General features: G+C 31.4%; 3 protein-coding genes and 1 long non-coding RNA gene across 6 annotated transcripts; 2 read left to right on the top strand and 2 right to left on the bottom strand.

Annotated features, from left to right (window-relative positions):
• Positions 1 to 7,404: 7,404 nt before the first annotated feature.
• LOC125423537 (3'-5' exonuclease) lies at positions 7,405 to 8,509 on the top strand. Its single transcript, XM_048478086.2, has one exon. It carries the CDS (start codon positions 7,521 to 7,523, stop codon positions 8,235 to 8,237), a length of 717 nt encoding a protein of 238 aa, XP_048334043.2. The 5' UTR covers positions 7,405 to 7,520; the 3' UTR covers positions 8,238 to 8,509.
• Positions 8,510 to 11,010: 2,501 nt separating this feature from the next.
• LOC112492207 (disease resistance protein RPP13) lies at positions 11,011 to 13,157 on the bottom strand. The gene is made up of 3 exons (XM_060815345.1): positions 13,002 to 13,157; positions 11,714 to 12,839; positions 11,011 to 11,486 (listed from the first exon to the last, which is right to left on the bottom strand). The coding sequence occupies exons 1-3, from the start codon at positions 13,155 to 13,157 to the stop codon at positions 11,011 to 11,013; spliced, it is 1,758 nt and encodes a 585-aa protein (XP_060671328.1).
• Positions 13,158 to 15,231: 2,074 nt separating this feature from the next.
• Positions 15,232 to 18,677, top strand: LOC112492416 (uncharacterized). Of its 3 annotated transcripts, XR_009638390.1 has the most exons (3): positions 15,277 to 16,199; positions 17,995 to 18,229; positions 18,314 to 18,677. It is a non-coding gene; the product is annotated as an uncharacterized LOC112492416 (long non-coding RNA). The 3 variants fall into 3 exon arrangements; XR_009638392.1 differs by lacking the exons at positions 17,995 to 18,229; positions 18,314 to 18,677 and adding an exon at positions 16,693 to 17,187 and having other exon boundaries at positions 15,232 to 16,199; XR_009638391.1 differs by lacking the exons at positions 17,995 to 18,229; positions 18,314 to 18,677 and adding an exon at positions 16,285 to 17,187 and having other exon boundaries at positions 15,232 to 16,199.
• Positions 17,678 to 22,043, bottom strand: LOC107422347 (protein RALF-like 32). The gene is made up of 2 exons (XM_016031785.4): positions 21,472 to 22,043; positions 17,678 to 18,464 (listed from the first exon to the last, which is right to left on the bottom strand). Exons 1-2 carry the CDS (start codon positions 21,613 to 21,615, stop codon positions 18,093 to 18,095), a joined length of 516 nt encoding a protein of 171 aa, XP_015887271.3. The 5' UTR covers positions 21,616 to 22,043; the 3' UTR covers positions 17,678 to 18,092.
• Between the last annotated feature and the right edge of the window lie 1,319 nt (positions 22,044 to 23,362).

Genomic DNA, 23,362 nt, shown 5'->3' with positions numbered 1-23,362 from the left:
TGCATTAAGTTGCTTCTTCCACGGAAAGTAAGTTATTTTAGTGAGTTTTAATGAAGCCTATGTGGCAACATTGATAACAATCAGGGTGTGATTTGGGAAAATTTGTTTGTTGCTAACTTAAAAAGGATTGGCAACAATTGCCTATTTGGAAGTGGAGGAAGGAGTAGTGGTTGCCATGATGCAAAAAGAAGAATACAAGAAGAACAGAGAAACTCAATTATCATGCTCTGGTACCATGTAATTTTTATTAGCTTTCAATGAAAATAACTCAATTGTATTGATCATAAGAATGTAATATAAATACAGAGAGTTATGAAGTTATTACAAGAGTTGTTACAGCTACATAAACTAATTATTCTAATGAGAATATGTATTACAATAGTATTGTTACAACAATGAGATAATTATGGCTTATCAGTTCTGAGTTTCATTAGTAGCATAGTATTCAGAATTCCATCATTCTATTTTTATGAAGAAATACACTTAGAGAAATAAACACAAATGTTTTTTACCCCATTAGCATTTGGTGTCATCTCTACTACTTATGACCCACAACGTAGAGCTGGTTCTATCTCATTCCAACATGGACATGGATGCTCAAGCATGTCTCCCACAACTCAATGATAACCCAACCACTGCAAATAACCAGTTACCCATTCAAAACATAGGCACACTGGCAACATCGCCAAGCGCCACCTTAATGCACTATAACAACCAATGACGCAAATTGCAACAAATATTAAAACATTGCTACATGCCGTCACATCAAAAGGCACTTTCAACCATGCAAAGGGAAGTTAGCACTCACGATCCCACCATCACGTTTCCATTCCAAATGGCTACAAATTACCTGCCAACAACACCAACAATAAGACAATCAGGAACCGATCCTGGCAACATACCTCCTACTCCACCCACGTCACTGGAACAACGAATGAACCCCTTACCACTTCCTCTACAATGAGTTTTGTAGCATGTTTAGGAACCACTTATGCCCACGTTACAGCAATCTGCATGTTTAGGAACCGCTTATGCCCACATTACTGCAATCTGATGACTTGGTTCCCCATTTTCACTGAGTTGGGACAATGCATGTTCAGGAACCAATTATGCCCACATTACAACAATCTGATAACTTGGTTCCCCATTACACCAACGATATTTTGCACTCTACTTCTCCGAAAGTTTAAAATTCCATAAATAAAATCCTATGACAGTATTAGCAACCCAGTTGACCATCTGTATACTTAACAAAACTAGATGCACATTCATGACGAGTCAGATTTCACCTTTTACAAAGCTTTTTCTATCATGCTCACGAACTTAGCCAATTAGTGGTACAAGGTTTAAAAAAATAAATGAAAATAAAACACACCTTTTGAAAATAAAATGAAATTCAATCATTTATCAAACACGAATAAGAACAGAAAAATGAAGAACATCGCTTGCCATTTTAAGAGGGTTGACTTAACCTTAAAAATAAAGTTTGACTAAGAAAGGTGGTATTAATGGGAAAAAGAAAAAAAGAAGATAAATTGAAACTAGTGGATTGAAGGTTTAATTTTCTAAAAGAGTTAAGAGTTATTATAATAATAATAAGAGTTAGAATAAACGGGTGATGTTACTCTAATTTTGTATTTAATAAAGTTATATTTTTAAAAGAGTAAATTTTAGTGTTAGTGTAAGTCATCCATTTTCTTTCTTTTCAAGTTTCAACCCATGCCCTCGTTTTATGGTATATACAGTATTTATAGAGACGAAAAAGCTACATTCATATACTGCCACGTGGAAGATTGTGGGTCAAACAATCCCAGATGGTACAATGTAGGTACCACCATGCTAAAAGAACTTTTAAAAAAATAAATCTTTTAAAAAAAGGCGTTGAAAAGGTGTATTATTTTTTCTATAAAACACAGATAACACAAGCTTATTCCTATTGTTATGGTAAAGTGTTATTTTTTCTATAAAACACAGATAACACAAGCTTATTCCTATTGTTATGGTAAAATTACGAAGTTTTATAGATTGTAAGTCTTGTACCATTGATGTGTCAGATACTTACTTTCCAAATTTTCCTTCTTTAATAAAAACTAGATGAATCCCATCCAATATTAAGTGGTGAAATCAAAGACCATTCATTAAATAATAATACTAATAATAATAATAAAATAATAATAATGATGATGATAATAATAATAATAATAATAAATTAAAGACCACAGCACCCTTCAAACATTATGAACAAACGCTTAAATCTCTCAAATAAACGTGTTTAATGAAATATCCTATCCAAGGGCTTCTTCATCAACGATGATCACCTTGGTATGAATAACAATTTTTATCATAAAAAAAGTTTAAAGAACTTCAAAATTTATAAGGCTGTATTTAATTTATTATAAATTAATACATTTGAAGAAGAAATCTTTTCCAATAATTAATATAAGCAGATAGTTTCTTGGAAATATTTAACAAAAAAAAAAAAAAAAACGTTTTGGAAGATGATATTATACCAAACAGATAGATACTAATTCAATACTAACGCATTGTACTCCTACCATTTCACTCTGTTGAAGAACAGTTACCCTCGTCCTGTATGGAACCTTGAATTGCCGTTTATACCTTTGATAATTGATTTCAAAATTGATTAGTCAGACAAGTTTAAAATAATAAATTAACGATATAAATAAAAATTTTGAAAAAATGATTACTGTATGCAGTAAATTGAAAACAAAAAAACATAAAAAGTTATATATATATATATATATATTTTCGATATGATTTAGCTGTTTCATTAAGAGCGAATTAAGTATAAAAATAAAATAATATAATTTTTTTCAATAAATCTATAGATTTTAAATTTTCAATATCAACCGAACCACTCCCTATCTTCCCACCGTTGATCTACGTTCCAAAACAAACCAACCTAATTTTTTTTTGTTTTTTTTTTCCGATCACTATTGCAAAATAATGATACTTTCTTTCCTCACTATTGCAATGATTATTCTTCTATAGTTATGGCCATCTTCATCGTTTTTTACTTCTTCCTAAATTTCTTTTCAAGCTGCACAAAATTGAATCACACGAATAACTTCAAAGCAAACACTGAAAAATATACCCCACTCAAGCATATTAATTGGTATGTACAAAATAAAATCAAATATTTATGATCGAACAAGAGAAATTAGGAAATAATGAAATTTATATCTTTTCAACTTCTCAAAATCTAAATCAAACAAACACACTGAAAAAAAAAAAAAAGGAAAAAGAGAAACAAATATATAGTTTTGGAATCAAAACTATAGATTCTAAAAAATATAGAAAATATAGATTAGGCAGTGGCAGTAGTAAAAATATAGCTTTATCATTATATATGGATGCATACTCTCTAAATTTTACATTAGATTTTGCATGCATATGCATATTGTAAGTTTTTCCTTCTGCATTTCAGTTTTTTTATATTTCGAGGTATACCCTTTTTGGTGCAGGAGTCATTTATTTATTGTTCATTATGGTACTTAATGCGCTAATCACGTTTCGGAGTTGTTTCAATTTGTTTTGAATTGCTATTTCCCATTGCTTTTGTTGTTTTTGTGAATTTGGCTGCAATGGTGAAAACCGTTCCGTCTTTCATAATTTTTGCCAAGTTCCAATATACGGAACTATTTCATAATGTAGTATATACTCCCCTATGCTGTTGTCGTTGTGGAAAATTCAGCTAAAAAAGGATCCATCAGCAACTTCAATGAAGTTTAGTAGTATTACATATTTCTTTTTCAAAGCTCTCTCTTTCTTACACGTTTCAAAATATAGTTGCATCTTTTGTGCATTCCTGAACTTCAGTTTTCCTACTTTCAATTTTTTGCATCCAACGAACGTCACAGCCTTTTAAAAGACACAATTAAATTCATCAAAACAAACAAAAGTAACGAAAGCAAAAATAAAAATTTAATAAACAAATATAGAAGAAAACATCCTCAAATTAACTTACATATGGAAGACTTGTGGAAGGCTGTGACACATCAAATTGGAAGAAAAAGGCGCCAAATTAACAAGACAAAAGAAAAAAAAAAAAAAAAACTGGTTTCAGTTGTATGCATACTAAAACTAATTAAGTAATTAGAATTTCATATAGATTATCAAATTCAAACAGAACTTGCTCCAATAAAAGGGAAAATGGAAAAGAATACATTTTGATCTATATATAGCTTGTGATTGGAAATTAAATTATGGATGGAACTATTTTATACCAATGATCATGTTTGGAGATTGTCATTTTAAGCATTTTAAGGAATCCAATCGTACATACCTATTTTTTCTTTTCTCCTTTTTTTTTTTCCCCAGTTTTGCCCATCATTTATATGATACCATGTCATTTTAAAATATTAACAATATAAAATAAACACAAATTAAGTGAAATAAAATACATCTAAAATGGAGAAAGAATATCCAATCTTAATTTAATACAGTTGAACTTAACCTTAAAAATAAGGTTTGACTAACAAAAAATAGTGTTAATGAAAAAATAAATTAAGAAAAGAAAAGATAAATTGAAATATAGCATGTTGAAGTTATCAAGGGTGTTAATGTATTTTTGTATGAAATAAAATAATCCTGGCGCTCCCGGAGTTCATAGTGGGGTTCCCTCTATGAATTCCGGTTATATTGAAGATTTTTCCCCTATATGTGGTGCCTTATAGCAGAGCATGAGTCCTAATTTGCCACATGACACAGTACAACGCTTACCTGGTTGTATGGAGCAAAAATTAAATGGTCCTAAACACACAAAACATTATATCAAATATATCTTATTTGTTGGCCATACATTTTTGTGTTTAGAGACCATAAGGTTCCGAATCCATGTGATTTTTTGTTGATTGTATATTTCATTACAGTAAAGCAACTTCTCTATTTCACTTTTTCATTGTATTTCTTGAAACTGACTTGCCTTTGCACCTATTAACATGGACATAAGTGTCCGGTTGCATGTAATATTATTGGATAAATTTTGATTCGTTTGCTTTCTATTTTGTAATAATTATATTTATAACTTTTAATTGAAAAAAATTAACATATTAATTTTAATTTTTTCAGAAGACTAGGTCTAATTGCAAATAAAAATAAAATTTAAAAGGATTAAATGAAATTTTCCCTATATTATTTCATTACATATAATTAGGATGTATGATTTGTATTTACATCTGATCGAATGTCCTATAGAAACCTTCCATGTTCTCAACATTTTCATTTGCTCAGTTCTTGTTAACATTGTCTAAGCTACTCCTCTAATGAATTTCTCCTCTTGCTCAAAAATTATATACGCTGAGTTCCTCCTTAAATTATTTCAATATCACTTGCTTAAGGCTGACTATATGCTTGGGTTGACCACGTACTCAGCTTGACAAATAATTTGATCATATGTTTAGCTTACAAACATGCTTAGCTTGCCAATATATATGTGTGCTTGACTCATCAACGTGCTCAGCTTCTCTCCAAATTATTCCCACGACAAAATGCTTTGAGATTTGAGACTATAGTGCTTAAAGCCTTTTGCTTAGACACGGTCTAATAAAAAACTATATTCTATTACTCTTGTTTGACAAATAATAAATCTTTTAAGAAATGCTGCTTTTATAACCAAAAAATAGTTTTTTGTATACTTCACTGTCAAATAAGTTCCAAGTATTCGATCGTTTGTTTTGGAGGAGGCTTGGAGTACTACATGATTCACTTGGTTTTAATGATGGGTTTGGAGATTTTGTTTCCGAGATCTTAATAGAATTGAATTTGAAGCGAAAATTGATGATAGTAATAGAACCCAAATATATATGTATATATATATATTAGCAAGGTTTTCTAGTATCTACTACGAAATTGAGTTCCAAACTCAAATAAAAACACCTTTCTAAAATAAAATAAAATTTTATCCAACACGAATAATAACAGAAAAATGAAGAACATCGAATGTCATTTTAAGATGATTGACTTAATATTAAAAATGAAGTTTGACTAACGAAAGATGGTGTTAATGGAAAAGAAAATTGAAATTAGTGGATTGAAGCTTTAATTTTCTAAAAAAGTTACAGTTGTAGTTATAATAATAATAATAATAAGAGTTAAAGTGTTACCATAATTTTGTATTAAATAAAGTTATATTTTAAAAAGCGTATATTTTAATTTTAGTCTGTCATCAATCTTCTTTCTTTTCAAGTTTCAGCCCCTGCCCTCTTTTTATGGTATATATAATATTTATTGAAACGAAAGAGCTACATCCAGATGCTACCACATGGAAGATTGTGGGTCCCATTATGCCAGATGGCACAACGCTGGTACCCCTATGCTAAAAAAAAAAAAAATAAAATAAATTAAAACATAAATCTTAAAATAAAGTGCCCAATAATGTGAAGGTGTTTCTTTGGCGTGCTTGTCATGAGGCAATTCCATGTTTCAATTCATTAACCTCTACCTGCTTTGCATGCACTATGGGGTTGTCCGAGGCATGTTGATTTATGGAAGAAATTTGATTTCTATGCACAGCTTAAAGGGAAACTGTATATGATTCCTTTGCTGGTTTATGCTACTCTGTTTTTGATCTTTTGTCTACCTATCAATGCGAGGTTTTTGGATGGACTTGTTGGTGTTTATGGAACAACAGGAATGCCATATTGCATGGAAATTGCTTTAAACCAATTTCTTCCATGTTGGATACAGTAGCTCGTCTGCACTCTGAATATAAAGAAGATCTGGGGAGCTCTGCAGCAACCAAATATGTAAGAGAAAGTCATCAATGGTCACCTCCAAAAGGGGATAACCTGAAAATAAAAGTAGATGCCTCCATTAAAGCAGATAATCAGAGGATGGGAATTGGTGTTGTTGTTAGGAATGCTGCTGGTGAACTGATGGCAGCTTTGGCTAAATCTTTCACAGGTTCATGGCCGGCCCTTTATGCAGAGCTTTTTGCAATCTATGAAGCAATCAATTTCTGTTTGGAAGTAGGTTTTACCTGTGGGGAAATCATTAGTGATTGCCTCAGAGCCGTCCGTTTAGTGAATGAGGGAAGTATTGGGCAACAGTTGGGTCCTTTCTGTTTGGTTGACAATATAAAAATGCTGCTGTCCAATAATATCGCTGGTCTCTTCTTTTAATCCTAGAGAAACTAATACTGTAGCTCATGCTATTGCGAATTATGCTACTAGATTGAATGAGTTGACAACCTGGCTTCAAGTTGGCCCACAGTGGCTTAACAATATTCTTCAGGTTGACTGTTGTACTCCACATTCCTAATTTATAAAACTCCTTTATTCAAAAAAGGAAAAAAAAAATCTGAAAAAAAGAAAAAAACGCGTTGAAAAAGCGTGTTATTTTTTTCTATAAAACAGGGACAAACCAAGTTCAAAGTTTCGCTTACTTTACTTTATTTTAATATTTTTTTGAATTTTCGCAAACCCTAAAAGCTCGCTGCCGATTTCTTTTTGTGTTTCTCAGAGATCACTCTCTGTTTACTCTGTTTTCTTCAAATTGTGATGGAGGGTTGTTATCGCATACACTATTCCGGTACTACAATTCAGACCACGGTTACTTCTTCTGCTAGCGTGGTTGACCGATGGATATCAACAACCATTGAAATTCATCGTCACAGACTTTCCAATCTCATTGTCGGCCTCGACATCGAATGGCGTCCCTACTTTCAACCCCAAGATCGAAACCCAGTTGCAGTCCTTCAGATTTGCGACGGCCATCGATGCTTGATCTTTCAGCTACTCCACGCCGACTCAATTCCCATATCACTGCACCAATTTCTGGCTTTCCCATACTTCACTTTTGTGGGTGTTGGGGTTCAAGAAGACGCGGAAAAACTGTTTCAGGAACTGCAACTGAGAGTTGTTAGTACTATGGATTTGGCCCAACTTGCCGCTGATAGATATGGAATCGAAGATTTTAGAAGAAGGGGCTTGAAGAGGTTGGCCATGGAGCTGATTGGCAAGTACATGGAAAAGCCCAAACATGTTACTCTGAGTCAATGGGACGCAAAGAATCTTTCTGATGAACAGGTTGAATATGCTACCATTGATGCTTATGTGTCTTTTGCACTTGGGTTGTCCTTGTTGAACGGATTCAGGAGAGTCAGCCCTGTCCCATTCCCTGTCCGTCAACATTCTTGCAATGCCAGCCATTGGCGTCCTCCACCTCAGCCTTCTTTCTTTGTGGTGTACACTCCACCACCACCACAATTTGTTTGAAAAATTTTGTTGTGATACATAATTTTGTATTGAAATTTTGGACGAAATTAAAGAAAAAAATTACAATATCTTGTGCATTGACAGTTGTAATTTTCAATGATTAGCATTATTGATTCTTTGATTTTTTTTTTTTCTTTTTTTCAGATACTTTGTTACCGTTGTTATCGGTGTGTAAATTTCCCAATTAAATGTAAACAATTGTGTTTTAGATTACTTATTCCTATTGTCATGGTAGCTAGAATTACAAATTCTTATAGATTGTAAGTCTTATACCATTGATGTGTCAGATACTTTCTTTCCAAATTTTCCTTCTATAATAAAAAATAGATAACTCTCATCCAATATTAATTTGTAAAATTATACATCATTCATCAAATAATAATAACAATATAAATTTTTCAATAAATCTATACATTTTAAATTTTCAATATCACCCCAACCACTCCCTATCTTCCCACCGTTGATCTACGTTCCAAAACAAACCGACCTAATTTTATTTTTTTTCGATCACTATTGCAAAACAATGCTATTGTCTTTCCTCACTATTGCAATGATTATTCTTCTATAGTTATGGCCATCTTCATCATTTTTTACTTCTTCCTAAATTTATTCTCAAGCAGCGCACAAAATTGAATCAGACCAATAACTTCAAAGCAAACACTGAAAAACATACCCCACCCAAACAAATTAATTGCTATATACAAAATAAAATCAAACATTTATGATCGAACAAGAGAAATTAAGAAATAATGAAATTTATACTTTTTCAACTTCTCAAACTCTAAATCACACAAAGACATTAAAAAAAAAACAAAAAGGAAAAAAAAAACACAAAATATAGTTTTTGGAATCGGAACTATAGATTCTGAAAAATATAGAAAATATAGATTAGGCAGTGGTAGCAGTAACAATATAGCTTTATCATTATATATGCATGCATACTCTCTAACCTTTTACATTAGATTTTGCATGCATATGCATATTACTTTATTCATTAGTTTTTTTTCTTCTGCATTTCAATTTTTATATGTTTCGAGGTATAACCTTTTTGGTGCAGGAGTTATTTGTTTATTGTCCATTATGTTACTTAATGCTAAACACATTTTGGAGTTGTTTCAATTTGGTTTGAATTGCTATTTTTTCTATTGCTTTTGTTGTTTCTGTGAATTTGGCTGCAATGGTGAAAAACGTATTCAATAATTTTTGCCAGGTTCCAATATTCGGTACTATTTCATAATATAGTATTTACTCCCCTTTGGTGTTGTCTTTGAGGAAAATTCAGCTGAAAAAAGGCTCCATCAGCAACTTCAATGAAGTTTAGTAGGATTACGTATTCTTTTTCAAAGCTTTCACTTTCTTACACCTTTCAAAAGATGGTTGCATCTTTTGTGCATTCCTGAACTTGAGGTTTTTCACTTTCAATTTTTTGCATCCAATGAAAGTCACAGCCTTTTAAAAGACATAATTAAATATATCAAAATAAACCAAAACAATGAAAGCGAAAATCAAAATTTAATAAACAAATATAGAAGAAAAAAAAACCCTCAAATTAACCTACTTATGGAAGGCTTGTGCAAGGCTGTGACACATCAGTTCGAAGAAAAGGCACCAAATTAACAAGACAAGAAGAAGAACTGGTTTTTAGTTGAATGCATACAAAAATTAATTAAGTAATTAGAATTTCATATAGATTATCAACTTCAAACAGAAGTAGCTCTAACAAAAGCGAAAATGCAAAAGAATACATTTTAATCTACATATAGATTCTAATTGGAAATTAAATTATGGATGGAACTATTTTATACCAATGACTATATTTGGAGATTGTCATTTTAAGCATTTTAAGGGGTCCAATCTTATGTCCTTATTTTTTTTTATTCTTTTTTCTTTTTAAAATTTTATCTATCATTGATACGATGCCATATCATTTTAAAATATCAACAAAGAAATAACACAAATTAAGTGAAATAAAATACATCTAACATGGGGAAAGAATATCCAATCCCATTTTAATAGGGTTGAACTTAACCTTAAAAACAAGATTTGACTAACAAAAGGTAGTGCTAATGAGAAAAACAAATAAAAGAAAAGATAAATTGAAATTTTGCATGTTGAAGCAGCAATTATCTAAAAGAGTTAGAATTATCAAGGGTGTTACTGTAATTTCGTATGAAACAAAAATTAAATTGTTTAAAGGAGAAAATTTTAAATATTGAACCCTGTCATCCATTTTCATTCTGTTTAGCTCATTAATTAATAAGCGAGCAATATTATGTAGTTCTATTTTATATTTTTCTATAATTACAATGTTACCTTTATAATATTTTTATTAAATTTACAAATTAATTTCATATATTAGGATAAAGTCTTTATACGGTCCTAATTATGTCGTTCAAAAGCATAGCTAAAATCCCTATGTGTGTTCAGACACATCGACCCGCCGCATCCTCCACCATAGACTATCTTCTTTTGTTTATTAAAACGAAATGAACAAACAAATAATATTATATGGAAAGCTCTTAAGCATGGGACCAAATATTTTCTTTAGCATTTAAGCACTTAAGAAAGGAATTGAGATATTTTATATTATTTAAATTGACATTGGATAAATTTATAAATAATCAAAAAGTAATAACAGATTTAGTCAAGATGAAACTTGAAACAAATGTATATTTGTACATTTTGAAGGGGAAAAAAGTAAAAAATAAAGATTGAAGAAAAAATAAAGTAACAATTCATTGAACAACAAAACCAATACCGGCAAGTATGATGATCAATTTATTATGAGTTTGCATCCATCATTCACCTCTAATTCTTTCATCAGCTTCTCTTTCAAATCTGTTTGTATCTCCAATACCTCTACCATTCTGAGGTTAGCCAAGCTCCAGAGTTCATCTGGAAGATTTCTCAAATTCTCCCATCCTTCAATGGTCAAATGCTGAAGGTTCCACACTGCATGTTCCTCTAGCTCCCACGTTTCAATGTTTAAATCAATCATTTTAAATACTTCCAACTGTGAAAATCCACCCGCCATGATATATAGCCGAGACCATTCCATATCACATACTCTAATCTTTAGGATCCTTAAGTTGGCAAGTTTTCCAAGAACTTTCATGTCATTAGAATCCAAGGATTTGCATGACACAAATGTTATGTTGGTAAGTTTTGATGGGTACAAATAATCCAAAACTTGTCCCAACTTGACATCTTCCAATTTCAAGATTTGCAGATAATGTAAAGACTCTTGACCTGCCAATATTTCTAAAATCTCAGAATCATCCACCTCGATCTCGGGGCGATGAGTTAGATTCAGTTTTCTCAAATATGGGAACAAAGATTCTCTAATGAGAAGGGCAAAGGTTTCACAACCCATTTCCAATCATCCTCATGAAAATATGAGGTAAACAACAACAAAGATCGAATAGAAAATGACTTGCCAGTGCTCGAGGAGGAAATGCTTTGAGAATTAATGTTACCTTGCATGGAAAGTCTTCGAGGGTTGCTATTTGATGAACGTAGACCAGCAATATTCACATGAAGCTCGTAAAATGTCTCTTGAATGCTCATTTTTATGCACATATCTCTCAGGAAATCATGGATACGACATGTCTTCACACCTCCATCGCTTCTCCTGCTTGCTACCTGGATCAAACTTTGATCAATGAGCTCCTCCAAATAGTATTCTGCAATATCAAAATCATTTATATTTCTCCTGTCATTTTGAATGGATATGAGTCCCTCTGCCACCCACAGTTGAGTTAATGTTGCAGTAGGGATCACATAATCTTTGCGGAAGACACCGACATATAGGAAGCATAGTCTCAATTTACGTGGCAAGTGGTTGTAGCTCAGAGCAAGAATATCTGAACAACGCTTTTTATCCTCCATGAGGAACCAATTGACCTTGCCAATGAAATCGTACCATATTCGGTATGATTTCTCCTTGTTTGCTAGAATACCACCTAATACAACAATAGAAAGTGGTAGACCTTTACAACTTTCTGCAAGTGTCCTCCCAAGACTTTCCAGATTTGAGGGACATTTTTCTCCTCGGAACACCTTCTTGCACAAGAGTTCCCAACTCATATCCTTATCAAGAAATGGTAAGAAATAAGGTGGAGTTGAGCTAGCATGCGAAGCAACTTCTTTTTCCCGACTGGTGATTAATATCCTGCTTCCGTTTAAGTCGTTGGGAAAACATGCTTTTATCTCATCCCAAAATCGAGGTTCCCACACATCATCCATCACAATAAAATACCTCTTTCCTTTCAAATTGTCACGTAATGGGACTTTAAGTTCTTCATCAGACATTTTATATATTGCGTCTGATATTTGAACCAAACGCTTTAATATACCAAGAAGCAATACTCTGGTTGTGTATTCTTGATATACATTAACCCGTGCACAACAATGAAAGTGATTCTTGATATAAGCGTTGTTATAAATTTTTCTAGTAAGTGTGGTTTTTCCCAACCCACCCATCCCAATAATTGAAATTACCTCGCGTTGCAATCTCCCTTCATCAGTGAGCTGATTGACCAATTTTGTTGTGTCATCGCCAAAGCCCACTACATCTTCTTCCTCAACATTTCTCCGACATTTCTGGATCAATTGCTATGCCTCTTCATCTACATAAGGTTGAGCTTCTATGCCAAATTTTGATTTGTTGGCATAAATATTCTCAATCTTGCTCTTGACTCTCTTGGTATTATTGGCAATATGGTGGAGCACAAATGCATGATCACAGCAATGGAATAATTTCACCAGCAGCTTCCTCCTCTGTTGCTTTATAAGGTGAGCCGTGTATGTGTTTATGACATCCTCAGCCTCATAAACAGTGTCTCTGATTTGGTTGATTAGCGCCTCCACCATGTAATGATCGTTTTGTTTCCCTTCAGAATCTTTGAGAAAGGCATTCATGATGAAACAAATTAATATCATCCTTCACTCCAAGAAACAAATTTGCTTCATTCATGAGCAACATTTTCAAGTTCTCCAACACAAAACTAACAACAATGTCAGTCATTTTTGTTAATTTATCTTCCCTCAGTTAATTCTTTATTTTACAGCAGATTTGCAAATATATTTAATCCTATATCTATATATACAAGAAGAAATATACTTCAACTTTAGGAATAGGTTTTGGAAATGATTCCATTCCTTTTTTCTTTTCTTTTTTCTTTTCCCATGACTTCTTTTTGAAAGGAATATAGATACTTAACTTGTCTAAAGGGTATGATTTTAAAATAACAAAAGGAAAAACAAAATCATCTCCTTTGCTAACACAATTCGAATTTAAACTCTAAATCTGTTTTGCATGTTACTATTATGTGTATACACTAATCATAAGAGAATCCAACACCTACCGGAAAAAGCAGTCTTAGCCATCCACGCAATACCTTGAAGATAATATATCATATTTAACCCCTCGCTGTTTGAAGAATTCTAGATGTATAATATTTATATATATATATAATTTAAAGATAAATTATATATATATATATATATATAAAATTTATATTCTTTCTCTCCTTGTAAGCATGGTATATATAATAATAATAATAAGAAGAAGAAGAAGAAGAAGAAGAAGAAGACAAAACTTGCCCAACAAAAAGGAAAATGCAAAATAATGACACAATTTGATCTACTTATGGATTGTGGTTTGGAAATTGAATTATATATATACAGCTAGTTTAGACTAATGAGTAATGACCATCATTTTAAACATTTTAATAGGATTGGCTTGACCTTTAAAATAAGGTTTGATTATAACAGAAGGTCATCGTGTTAATGAGAAAAAAGAAGAAGATGAAATTATCGGGTCGAAGCAGTAATTTTATAATGATAATAACAACGATGACAATGATAGCAATAATAGAGGGAAAAAAAAAAAAAAAAGGAGTGTTACTGTGATTTTATATTAAATAAATTATGTTTTTAAAAGAGAATTAATATTAATTCGTCCCAGTCATTTTGGACTAAAAAATTTGTCTATAAGCGAATGGATTTATATATATCTGGAAACTTGGGTCCCAAGCTACAGCTAAATGCTGCCACATGGAAGATTGTGGGTCCCACTATGCCAGATTTATGTAAATATGTATAATGTTTACAGAAACAAAAGAATAAAGTAAAGAAATTTGGAAACCTGGGTCCCAAGGTACATCTAAATGCTGCCACATGGAAGATTGTGGGTACAACTATGCCAGATGGCAAAACGAGGGTCCCACTATGGGACATGGCATGGTGACAGTCAGCAGAGATAGTTTCTTCTATAAAATGCTCTTTGCACTTACCGTACTCATTATTTTGTCTGGGTCTTCTTGTTGATATTCCAGATAAAATGGATGAAACAAGGAGGAGGATAACAAGGTTTCAATGGAAGATACGCTGTTTGTTTCTGGGGAAAATGGGTTGTTTTTCCATGAAAACGGCTTTGACATCAGGGGCAAACCAATTTCATGGTCGGATTACTTAATTTGTTTATTTGTTTTTCATATGAATAGATTTTTATGTTATTACAAATATACGCTTCTAAATATTTTTTGGATTTTGATTATTTAAAATAAATTAAAACCAAATGGTTTTGCATCTGTTGTTTTACTCTCTGATATTAATGTATAAAAACTACAGGGTTTCAATCCTTTCTCTGCCTCATGGACTAATAATGCACGATTTTCTTCTTCTGTAAATGATAAATTCTTCGGAAATATTGTTTTTATAAAAACCAAAAAAACAGATGGTTTATATTTATATAGAACACTACAATTTTACCGTATAAAAAGAAAAAATTTCATGTCCAAATGGGCTTCAAGCATTTAATGTATTGAGGAGGAGTCTTGGTGGAATTGAATTAGAAGTGATTTAAAAAATAAATAAATAAATAAAAGAAAGAAAACAAAAAAAAAAAAAAAAAAAAGCTACCGAGGTTCGTAATCAAGGGTCATTACTATAATTTTGTTGTAAACAAAAATATTAATTTTAAAAAGAAAATTCTAATATATTATGGGTCGGACTTCAAAAGGTCACATTAGGCTCTAAAGAGAAAGTAAAATAAACAAATCGAAAACGTGGGTCCCATATAACCATTTAGATGCTGCCACACGGTGGAGATGGGTCCCACTTAACCACGTGGCACAGTACAACGCTGTGGTGCGTACAGTACACTGCTGCATAGCAAGCAGAGCAACTTCTCTCATTCACCGTCTCTCATTGCAATTTTGCAGAAATACCAGAATCCTTTTTCACTCACACAATTTTGTTTCAGAAAGGTTTGGGGAAAAAGGAAAAAGCAATGTATTTTGGAGAACGAGAGACCGGCGATCAGTGACCATCGACCAGTTTCTGGATGATCTTCCATATTTTCGGTTTTGTTCCTGGTGTTAAATTGCTGCTCACCAACTATTTGATGAAAATGCTCAACGATGAACCACTTCCCCCTGTTCAAATCACCGAAGAGCCTAATCTCTACCACATTCATCCTGACGAACTTGCAAGTTTGTATCCCATTCTTTCTTCTATCTAATGCCTCTTCAATTCCCTGTTTTCAAAATTTCTGTTCTTTGTTTCTGAAAGAAGAGACTGATATGGATATTATTATTTCTGGGTTGTTGATAATATATGATTAGGAATTTATTTTTTCTTTTATGGTTTTTTGAATTTCTTTCTTGAATTGTATATATGTATTTGGGTAATTCAGAGAATTAGAATCTGTCACATAGAACGCCAACCCATGTTTTTCTTCACTAGAAGAAACAGGTAGTGTAATGGATAAGACATATTGAAGGAGGATGGGTTTTGAAGACTCTTGTAGCTTGATATGCCTGTGAAGGATGAGGAAATAGGAAGATTATTGGGCTGAAAACCAGAATAAAATTCTCTGGAAATCAAAGAACTCCAACTTAGTTGAGGGTGACCGTATGCAGACGCACTCAACAGGAAGAATGTAACATCCCTGAAGAGGTATATATAAATGTTTAAATTACTTTATATGTATGTGTGTGCGGTTATCTTTTCCCATGAAAATTTTTGAATTTTACATTCTTAGGTGGATAAGTGAGTGTCTGCAAGATATACATGTACAAGAAAAAGGTTTGGTATACAGAATGGTACTACTCATCAGATGATGATGATGAGGAGGAGGAATAGATGTATAGTTGTAGCAGTTGGCATGCATACTTAGAATGCTTCTCCCAAATTTTACATTGCATTTGCATGTTTATATGCTTATATGCTATATTACTCTTTACATTTTCCCAAATACATATGTGTAGAAACTGTATTAGTTTTTTTCTTCTGCAATTCTACTTTTGAAGTTTCGAAACTAGCTGCAATTCTTAGTGATACATTTGCTCCAGACTTGAATATTCTATTGTATTTTGATTTCCCTAAGACACTTTCAATGAAATGCTCAGAGTATTATTAAGTAGTATTGCTTCTTCTTTCTCAAATCCAGCCTGGAAAGGGCCTTCCTCTGATGGCCATCACATTTAGGATGAGTCTTTTGAGTTGAAATTTCACAACCAATATGATTTCCTACAGGTAGACATTGCTCTCTGTACTTGAGCTTTTTCTTTAAAAAGCTCTTATACATGGGAATGCTTTTTCTGTATTTTTGGTCAATTCCCTGCTTCTGATTATCAGGAATTCCGAACATATATATATATATATATTTTTTTTTTTGGTAATGAGGAATTCCTTACATGTTGAATCTGGAATCTCTGGATCATATGATCTCTTGAGACTTGTTAGTTTTTGCGAAATGGGCTACAAAGAGATCATGCAATTTCTACAAATGGGTGAATTGAAGAAGAACCAACTTATCTGCGAAGATGATTATTTAATGGCTCTATTTTGATTAAGCTAAGGCTAAGCACTTATCTATCAAAATGAAATACTTTTGTATAAAACTTTCGGAAGTTGCCAATGAAGTTTCTCATCATAAACTCCCCTATTAGTTTGCATATCCAGTATTATATAAATGATTTCAGTTTTCCCTGATAGTATCATTTTTTGAAATAACTTCAAGGTGTATTGAGAATGCTTAAAACCATAGCACCAAAAGTCCTTTTTCAAAACCGTAATTCTTTCTTCGTAAAAATGCGATCATTAACTTTTGTCTTCTGTACTCCTTGTCCTTAGTGTGCCTTGTAGAATGTTCTCTAATGTTTTTATTTTTATTTTTATTTTTATTTTTTTATCATTCAAAAAGAGTACAACTTTTGACAGCAAACCTGACAAATTGTGACAATGGCACATTTGCTTTGTTCTATATGAAACTGGAAAGGGAAAAGGATGTATTAAAAAGACTGGTCGATGTGCTATTGCAAACAATTGGACCATCAACGATTGAGATTTCTGCTAGCTTCTTACATTCGATTTTGTCTTTAGTCTATTTAATTTATTGTTATTAGGTCTCTCGTACATCAATCTAAACTGTCTTTGAGACTAGACCTAAAACAGTGGATAAATTCACTGATGATATATGTAGGAGCAAAATCTACAAGTTTACTGCTCAAGACATGCATGTTTAAAAATATCAAATTTTGTAAATACCCAATAAAATTCAGTCTGCTTAGATGTAGATGACAGTGTTCTTAATCATTTCATTGTTCAAGAAAAAGGAAAGGGAAAAAAAAATGAAAGAACTCAGTAAATCAGAGAAGCAGATGGGTGATAATGAATGAAACTTATTCCATCTTTACATTTGATAGATTCTCAGTCACTTTTGAAGCTGCAAAGTATATGTAATTTACAGGAACAACATTGGCAATTGTTGCCTCAGGCAATGATCGTTCAATAAAACAAACAAAAATTATAAAGTCTAGCTAAAGATCTTGTAGAGTATATGTGGAACTAAGACCGACAACGATAATATTTCGAACACCCTCGATCATGAGGGTTAGATGATGGAGGAAGACAGTTTCCTGCATTACTATAAGATTCCCCATTAGCGCCTTCACAAACAGGTTGATCTGGCTTTAAAGCCCCAGGTGAGATGTACTTCTGTTCAAGAAACCTTCTGCTTATGTCTGATTCCATCAAAATCTCATCTTCTTTATTGCACTCTGCTATAGATCCATTGCAGGGTGTGTCTCTGTAGCCGGTGAAGGTGGCAGCGTTGCTGAAGCAGAGAAGACTCAGAATTACAAGGTTGTAAAATTGGACGGACACCATGCTTGACTTTTTTGTTTCTTCCCTGTTTGGCTTCAGTTTTTTACCACTTTGCTGCACACACACACATACTTATATATATATATATATGAAGGGACCTGATCCTCTCTACAGCAAAACTGTATATATATTGTATATATGCACACACACAAACACACAAAATATAATGTTTTTGTTTCTAGACTAATGGCAGTGGAATTGCCATTTGAGCTAAACATGGGGACAGCACTTCACCCAACCATAGATAAAAACACTTATTTTATTTCATTTTCCACGTACTCCACCAAAATTACATTTAATTAGTGCTTCTATGCATATATATAAATATATATGGAGTTAGGTCGAATTTGGACTATATGATTCCACGACTTTTATGTGCCTTATTATTTTCAAAGTAAGTGGCTTTTGTGTTATTTCTGTTTTTTGTTTTAGAGGGAGTTCCTATTGGTAGAGGAGATTTAACAATTAGTATATAATTGTTTTTAGATATATGTTAAAGTAAAAGAGGGTGGCTTCTTAATCATTGTTCTAAGAACATCAAAATGATATGTTAAATTAAAAGAGAGTGACTTTGTAATCATGGTTCTAAGAGCATCAAAATGAGAGTTAAACACTGGAGTTCATTGCCATATCGACTGTCATTCCTACCTTAATACACCTAAAATTGCATCATACACTTAATGGTTGGAAATCCAATTGAATAGGTGTTTAGTTATTGATTAACTTCATGGTTTGGATTCACTAATTGCACAAACTACCTCAATTTTTTAATTTTTTTAATTTTTTAATTTTTTACATAAACTACCTACTTAAAATAAGTGATATATTATATGAAATACATAGACGCATGACAATCATCTTTAAACCATGTGTCGAATTGGGAAAGAAGAATATATAAAGAGATTATAATTAATTTACAATTATGATAATAAACATGAAAAAGAAAGTCATAATAATAATAATAATGATAATATGAAAAAGAACATAATAGATACATTCATAATTTATTTGCCTTACACAAATGATGCAAAACTTCCATTTTTTTTTTCTACTGTGCTAATATAAATCAGTTAAGCTTCTAATAAATTATTATTTATGTGTTTATAAACACTACTAAAATCTTAGTAACATTAATTTTTATAGCCAATGTTTTGTTTTTGCTTCTGTTTTTTTTTTTTTTTCGGTTTGTTATTTATTTATTTTTCTCGGTCAAGAAAACGACTCTAGGGGCCCACAGAGGCGGAAAGTAATTTACGGTCTGTGTATACTTCTTCGATGCACATCATTCGCCATTCGAATGTGTACCAGCTTCACTGAATTCGACGACTCTAGCTTCGTAGTGACTCGGAATTATAACTGTCCCTTCTGATTTTGAATTTGGCATTTCTATTTTCTTTTCTTTTCTTTTCTTTTTCTTTATTTAAAAAAAAAAAGGTGATTTATGTGACCTTCAAAAATAAAAAAATAAAAAAAGAACAGTTTTGGTCAAATATAATTTTCTTCAAGCTACCATGTTTAATTTAACCCCTATACTAAAGTCTAAATTAAGTTTATGATCTGCAAGAGAAATTATAAATTTCTTAAGTAAAGTTTTGATTAAAAAATAAATCACGGGAGGCTACTATTTCTTGGAGTGACTATAGACTATTCGCATATACTTTTCTTCTTCACGGGATGTTGCTGTTTTTTAGCTTTTAACGTTTTCAAAATTTAAAAAGAAAAAAAAAAAACTTTTATTATTATTATTATACGAAAATGGGGATATGACCTTAAATTTCTTGTTCAAGAAAAAGGTTAATTACATTTTATATGCTCTAGTTTCATAAACTTATACTTTCATCCTTGAGATTTTAAATCTAGTAATTTTTTTTTTTTTTTTTGGGTAACGTGATTAACCATTTATACATATGCCTCTTACATGACCGATATTAAAAATAATAATAAAAAAATTAAAACATTGTGTTTTAGGCCTTTTAATTTTAATTTGTTGCAATTTAAGTCATTTAGTTGAAGAAAATTACATTTTTAAACCTTTTAAACATAAACTATTGTTATCCAACTCTAGGTGAATCAAAATACAACATATTGAAAATTGAGGACATAAATTATAATGTTTAGGACTTAAATTACAACTTTCGGTAAAAATCAATCACATTGATCTAGAATAATTCCACTAAATTATGATCAAGAATTTTGAATGGCTGAGGCAACAATTTAAGTACGGCTATGTTAGATTAGACCTTTATGGATATTACTTTTATAAACGTTTAAATTCAAATTCTTCAAACCCAAAAAAAAAAAAAAAAAAAAAAAGTTCAATTTAGGGATATTTACATAAACATTTTCTCTTTTGCTTTGCACCCATACCATCACATTTTTAATTTATTATAAATATGTCACTTTTGGTATTTTATTTGGATGTAATTATTTGTAAGAAACTAAAACATACATAATGTTAACTATGAAAAATTTTAAGCTGCAAAAGATGTTTAGATAACTGCTCTAGTTTGGCCATGAACTAAATTTTTTTTTTCCCCTTGTTTTAAAAACTATAAATTGCTACGACGTTCTTGTTAAAAGCAATTTTTAATTCACGGCTAGATGAGCTAATTAATTGTAGTTGGTTTATTTGGGAGGAGACCTGGTTTACTTTTCATTATTTATTTAGTCTATTGATCAAATGAAAAACTTTGACGGAATCTGAAGTGAAACAAGACGATAGTAAAGAAAATAAAAAAATAAAAAAGAACAAATTGGTTTGCAACCAAGCCAACGGAATTGAGTTCCAAATCTAAATCATAAAACTGAGTTAAAACAAATTTAATTTGCTCCCCAAAAGGAAAGAGGAAAATGGAAAAGATATAGCGAAGGCAAACACATTTTAATCTATATATATATATAGATTATGATTGTTAATATGAATTTTAATTATTAATGATAAAAATAATAATAATAAAAACTTATGGAAAGCCTTCTCGGTTCTCTCTGCATAGTGCAAACCATACAAACAGAGTTCCAGATACAAAAAGCTTTATTTGTAAAAAGCTAAAAGCTCTGTTACCTTTATTTGCTTATCAATGGAAGAAGATCCATAGACAATGACATAGATTGGTACATCACTTTCTACACCTGTAGATGTTGGAGCAGCCTCTGTTATAAGGATTTGAAGGATTAGGAATACAATTTTTGTGGTAAGGTTCTCCATTTCCAACCCTAACACAAAAGGGTATATTAGCCTTTAGAGCCCCAGGAGATATAGTTTTCATTGGTAGAGCAATTCTTCTACTTGTCTCTGACTCCATTTCCAAATCTTCACCAATTTCACTACCACTCAAATTTTCATGGAATTAGCAGCATAAAACACAGAGAATATGTTCTTTTCCACCCACTAATTCCCATTTGTTTTGGTGCCACGATTTTCTCTCTTAGATTCTCTCTTTTTTTCTCTTTGTATTATTTTTCTTTCATTCGTGTCCAAATGTGAACCCTGACATGCATGCTTTTTAATCCCCTTTTAAGGCCCTGGGAATCTATCTATTCAATTTTGATATTTGTGGTATTTTTGGGACAGTTGTGTAGGACCCTGATAAAGTTGTGATTGTAGGGGAAAAGAGATGACACTCAATTATAAAACTTTGAATATGAATGTATTAAAATGTAATTAATCTCATATTAATGAATAAATATATTGATATATATAGAATTTTTGTTGACTTTTGAAAACAGTATGCTCGTACTATTACACTAGCTGCAACATTGACGTGTGATAGATACGTTATTTGTAAAATCTGTATAGTAAGATTTATTATCAATAATGGGTATATTAATTAACAAATATATATATATATATATATATCTATGAGGTTAGATAATATCACAAGTTGAGAAGTAAATTTGTACTGGTAGCAAAACACTTGTATTATTGTTTATATATTTCAGAAAAAAAAAAAGAAAAAAAAATGGAAAAAAAGTTAAAAAGAAGAACACTTATATAATGTCATAATGTCAAGGTAAACTTAATGTCGTAACGTCATGGTAAAGTGTGAATGACACGTTTTGGCATCACATATATATATGGTCACCAACTCACCATTGGCCATCAAGCATGTCTTTTCCTATTTTATGGTTGTCATTTTGTATAGAATTTTAGAATATTTTCGCAAGCATCTTTATGAATTATAACGTGTTAGATACTTCGGTCGTTAAACATTTTGTGTACCACACCCTAAATTTTAGTGATTGCTGCATAATAGTCCTTTTTTAAATTTCCATCGATTTTTTCCTTTTCCCCAAAAAAAAAATTTTTTTTTTAAATTTAAAAAAAAAAAAAGACAAACAAACAAACAAACAAACAAACAAACATGAGATAAATAAACATGTAGGGATAGTGATGGTCATTTCATTATTCTAAATTATTTGATTGGCTGAGAATAGTTTTACCTTTTTTTTATTACAATAATTTTCCTTTCCTTGCCACTTCAATATCTTAAATCCACAACCTAATATGAATAGTTCATTAATTAAGCCAATATCGAAAAGGTTTCACTTCTTGATACTTGGTTAAAGTCACTTAAAAATTTCTATTTGGTTATCTTATTTTTTTTAAGACCTTTATGGACCATTCTTTCTTCACAAAACAAAGCCCAAAAGTATTTGGACACAAAATCTGATCTTTCTCATTTGGAATAATTTCATATACTTTCTTTCTATTTTGAAATTAACTTTTGCACATTTACCCTTTTATTTTGTTCATTCATTTTATATTATTATTATTATTATTATGTTTTGCATAATCTTCCTTTATAATTTGAAAATTTTGCATATGCATATTCATATTTTTTTTTTGTCAGATTCTTCCCTTCAAACTTCATATTATTTGCAATTTTTCTTTTTTAAGTAAAATATAAAGTGGAAAAATTGATAAGTAGAATGAAAAAATAATTAAAACAATA

Source organism: Ziziphus jujuba, chromosome 3 (genome assembly GCF_031755915.1).
Source record: "Ziziphus jujuba cultivar Dongzao chromosome 3, ASM3175591v1".
NCBI lineage: Eukaryota > Viridiplantae > Streptophyta > Magnoliopsida > Rosales > Rhamnaceae > Ziziphus > Ziziphus jujuba.
The sequence above is the reverse complement of the archived record's forward strand: the minus strand, read 5'-3'. Positions and strand labels throughout refer to the sequence as shown.

Excerpts from the sequence above, each read along its gene's own strand:
- LOC125423537 (XM_048478086.2), top strand. The coding sequence starts at position 7,521 with ATGGAGGGTTGTTATCGCATACACTATTCCGGTACTACAATTCAGACC.
- LOC112492207 (XM_060815345.1), bottom strand. The coding sequence starts at position 13,157 with ATGAATGCCTTTCTCAAAGATTCTGAAGGGAAACAAAACGATCATTAC. Across the intron at positions 12,840-13,001 it reads AACAGAGGAGGAAGCTGCTG|AAATGTCGGAGAAATGTTGA; the intron begins GTGAAATTATTC and ends CAATTGATCCAG. Across the intron at positions 11,487-11,713 it reads TCGAAGACTTTCCATGCAAG|GTCAAGAGTCTTTACATTAT; the intron begins GTAACATTAATT and ends AAATATTGGCAG.
- LOC107422347 (XM_016031785.4), bottom strand. The coding sequence starts at position 21,615 with ATGGAGAACCTTACCACAAAAATTGTATTCCTAATCCTTCAAATCCTT. Across the intron at positions 18,465-21,471 it reads CCATTGATAAGCAAATAAAG|CAAAGTGGTAAAAAACTGAA; the intron begins GTAACAGAGCTT and ends GTGTGTGTGCAG.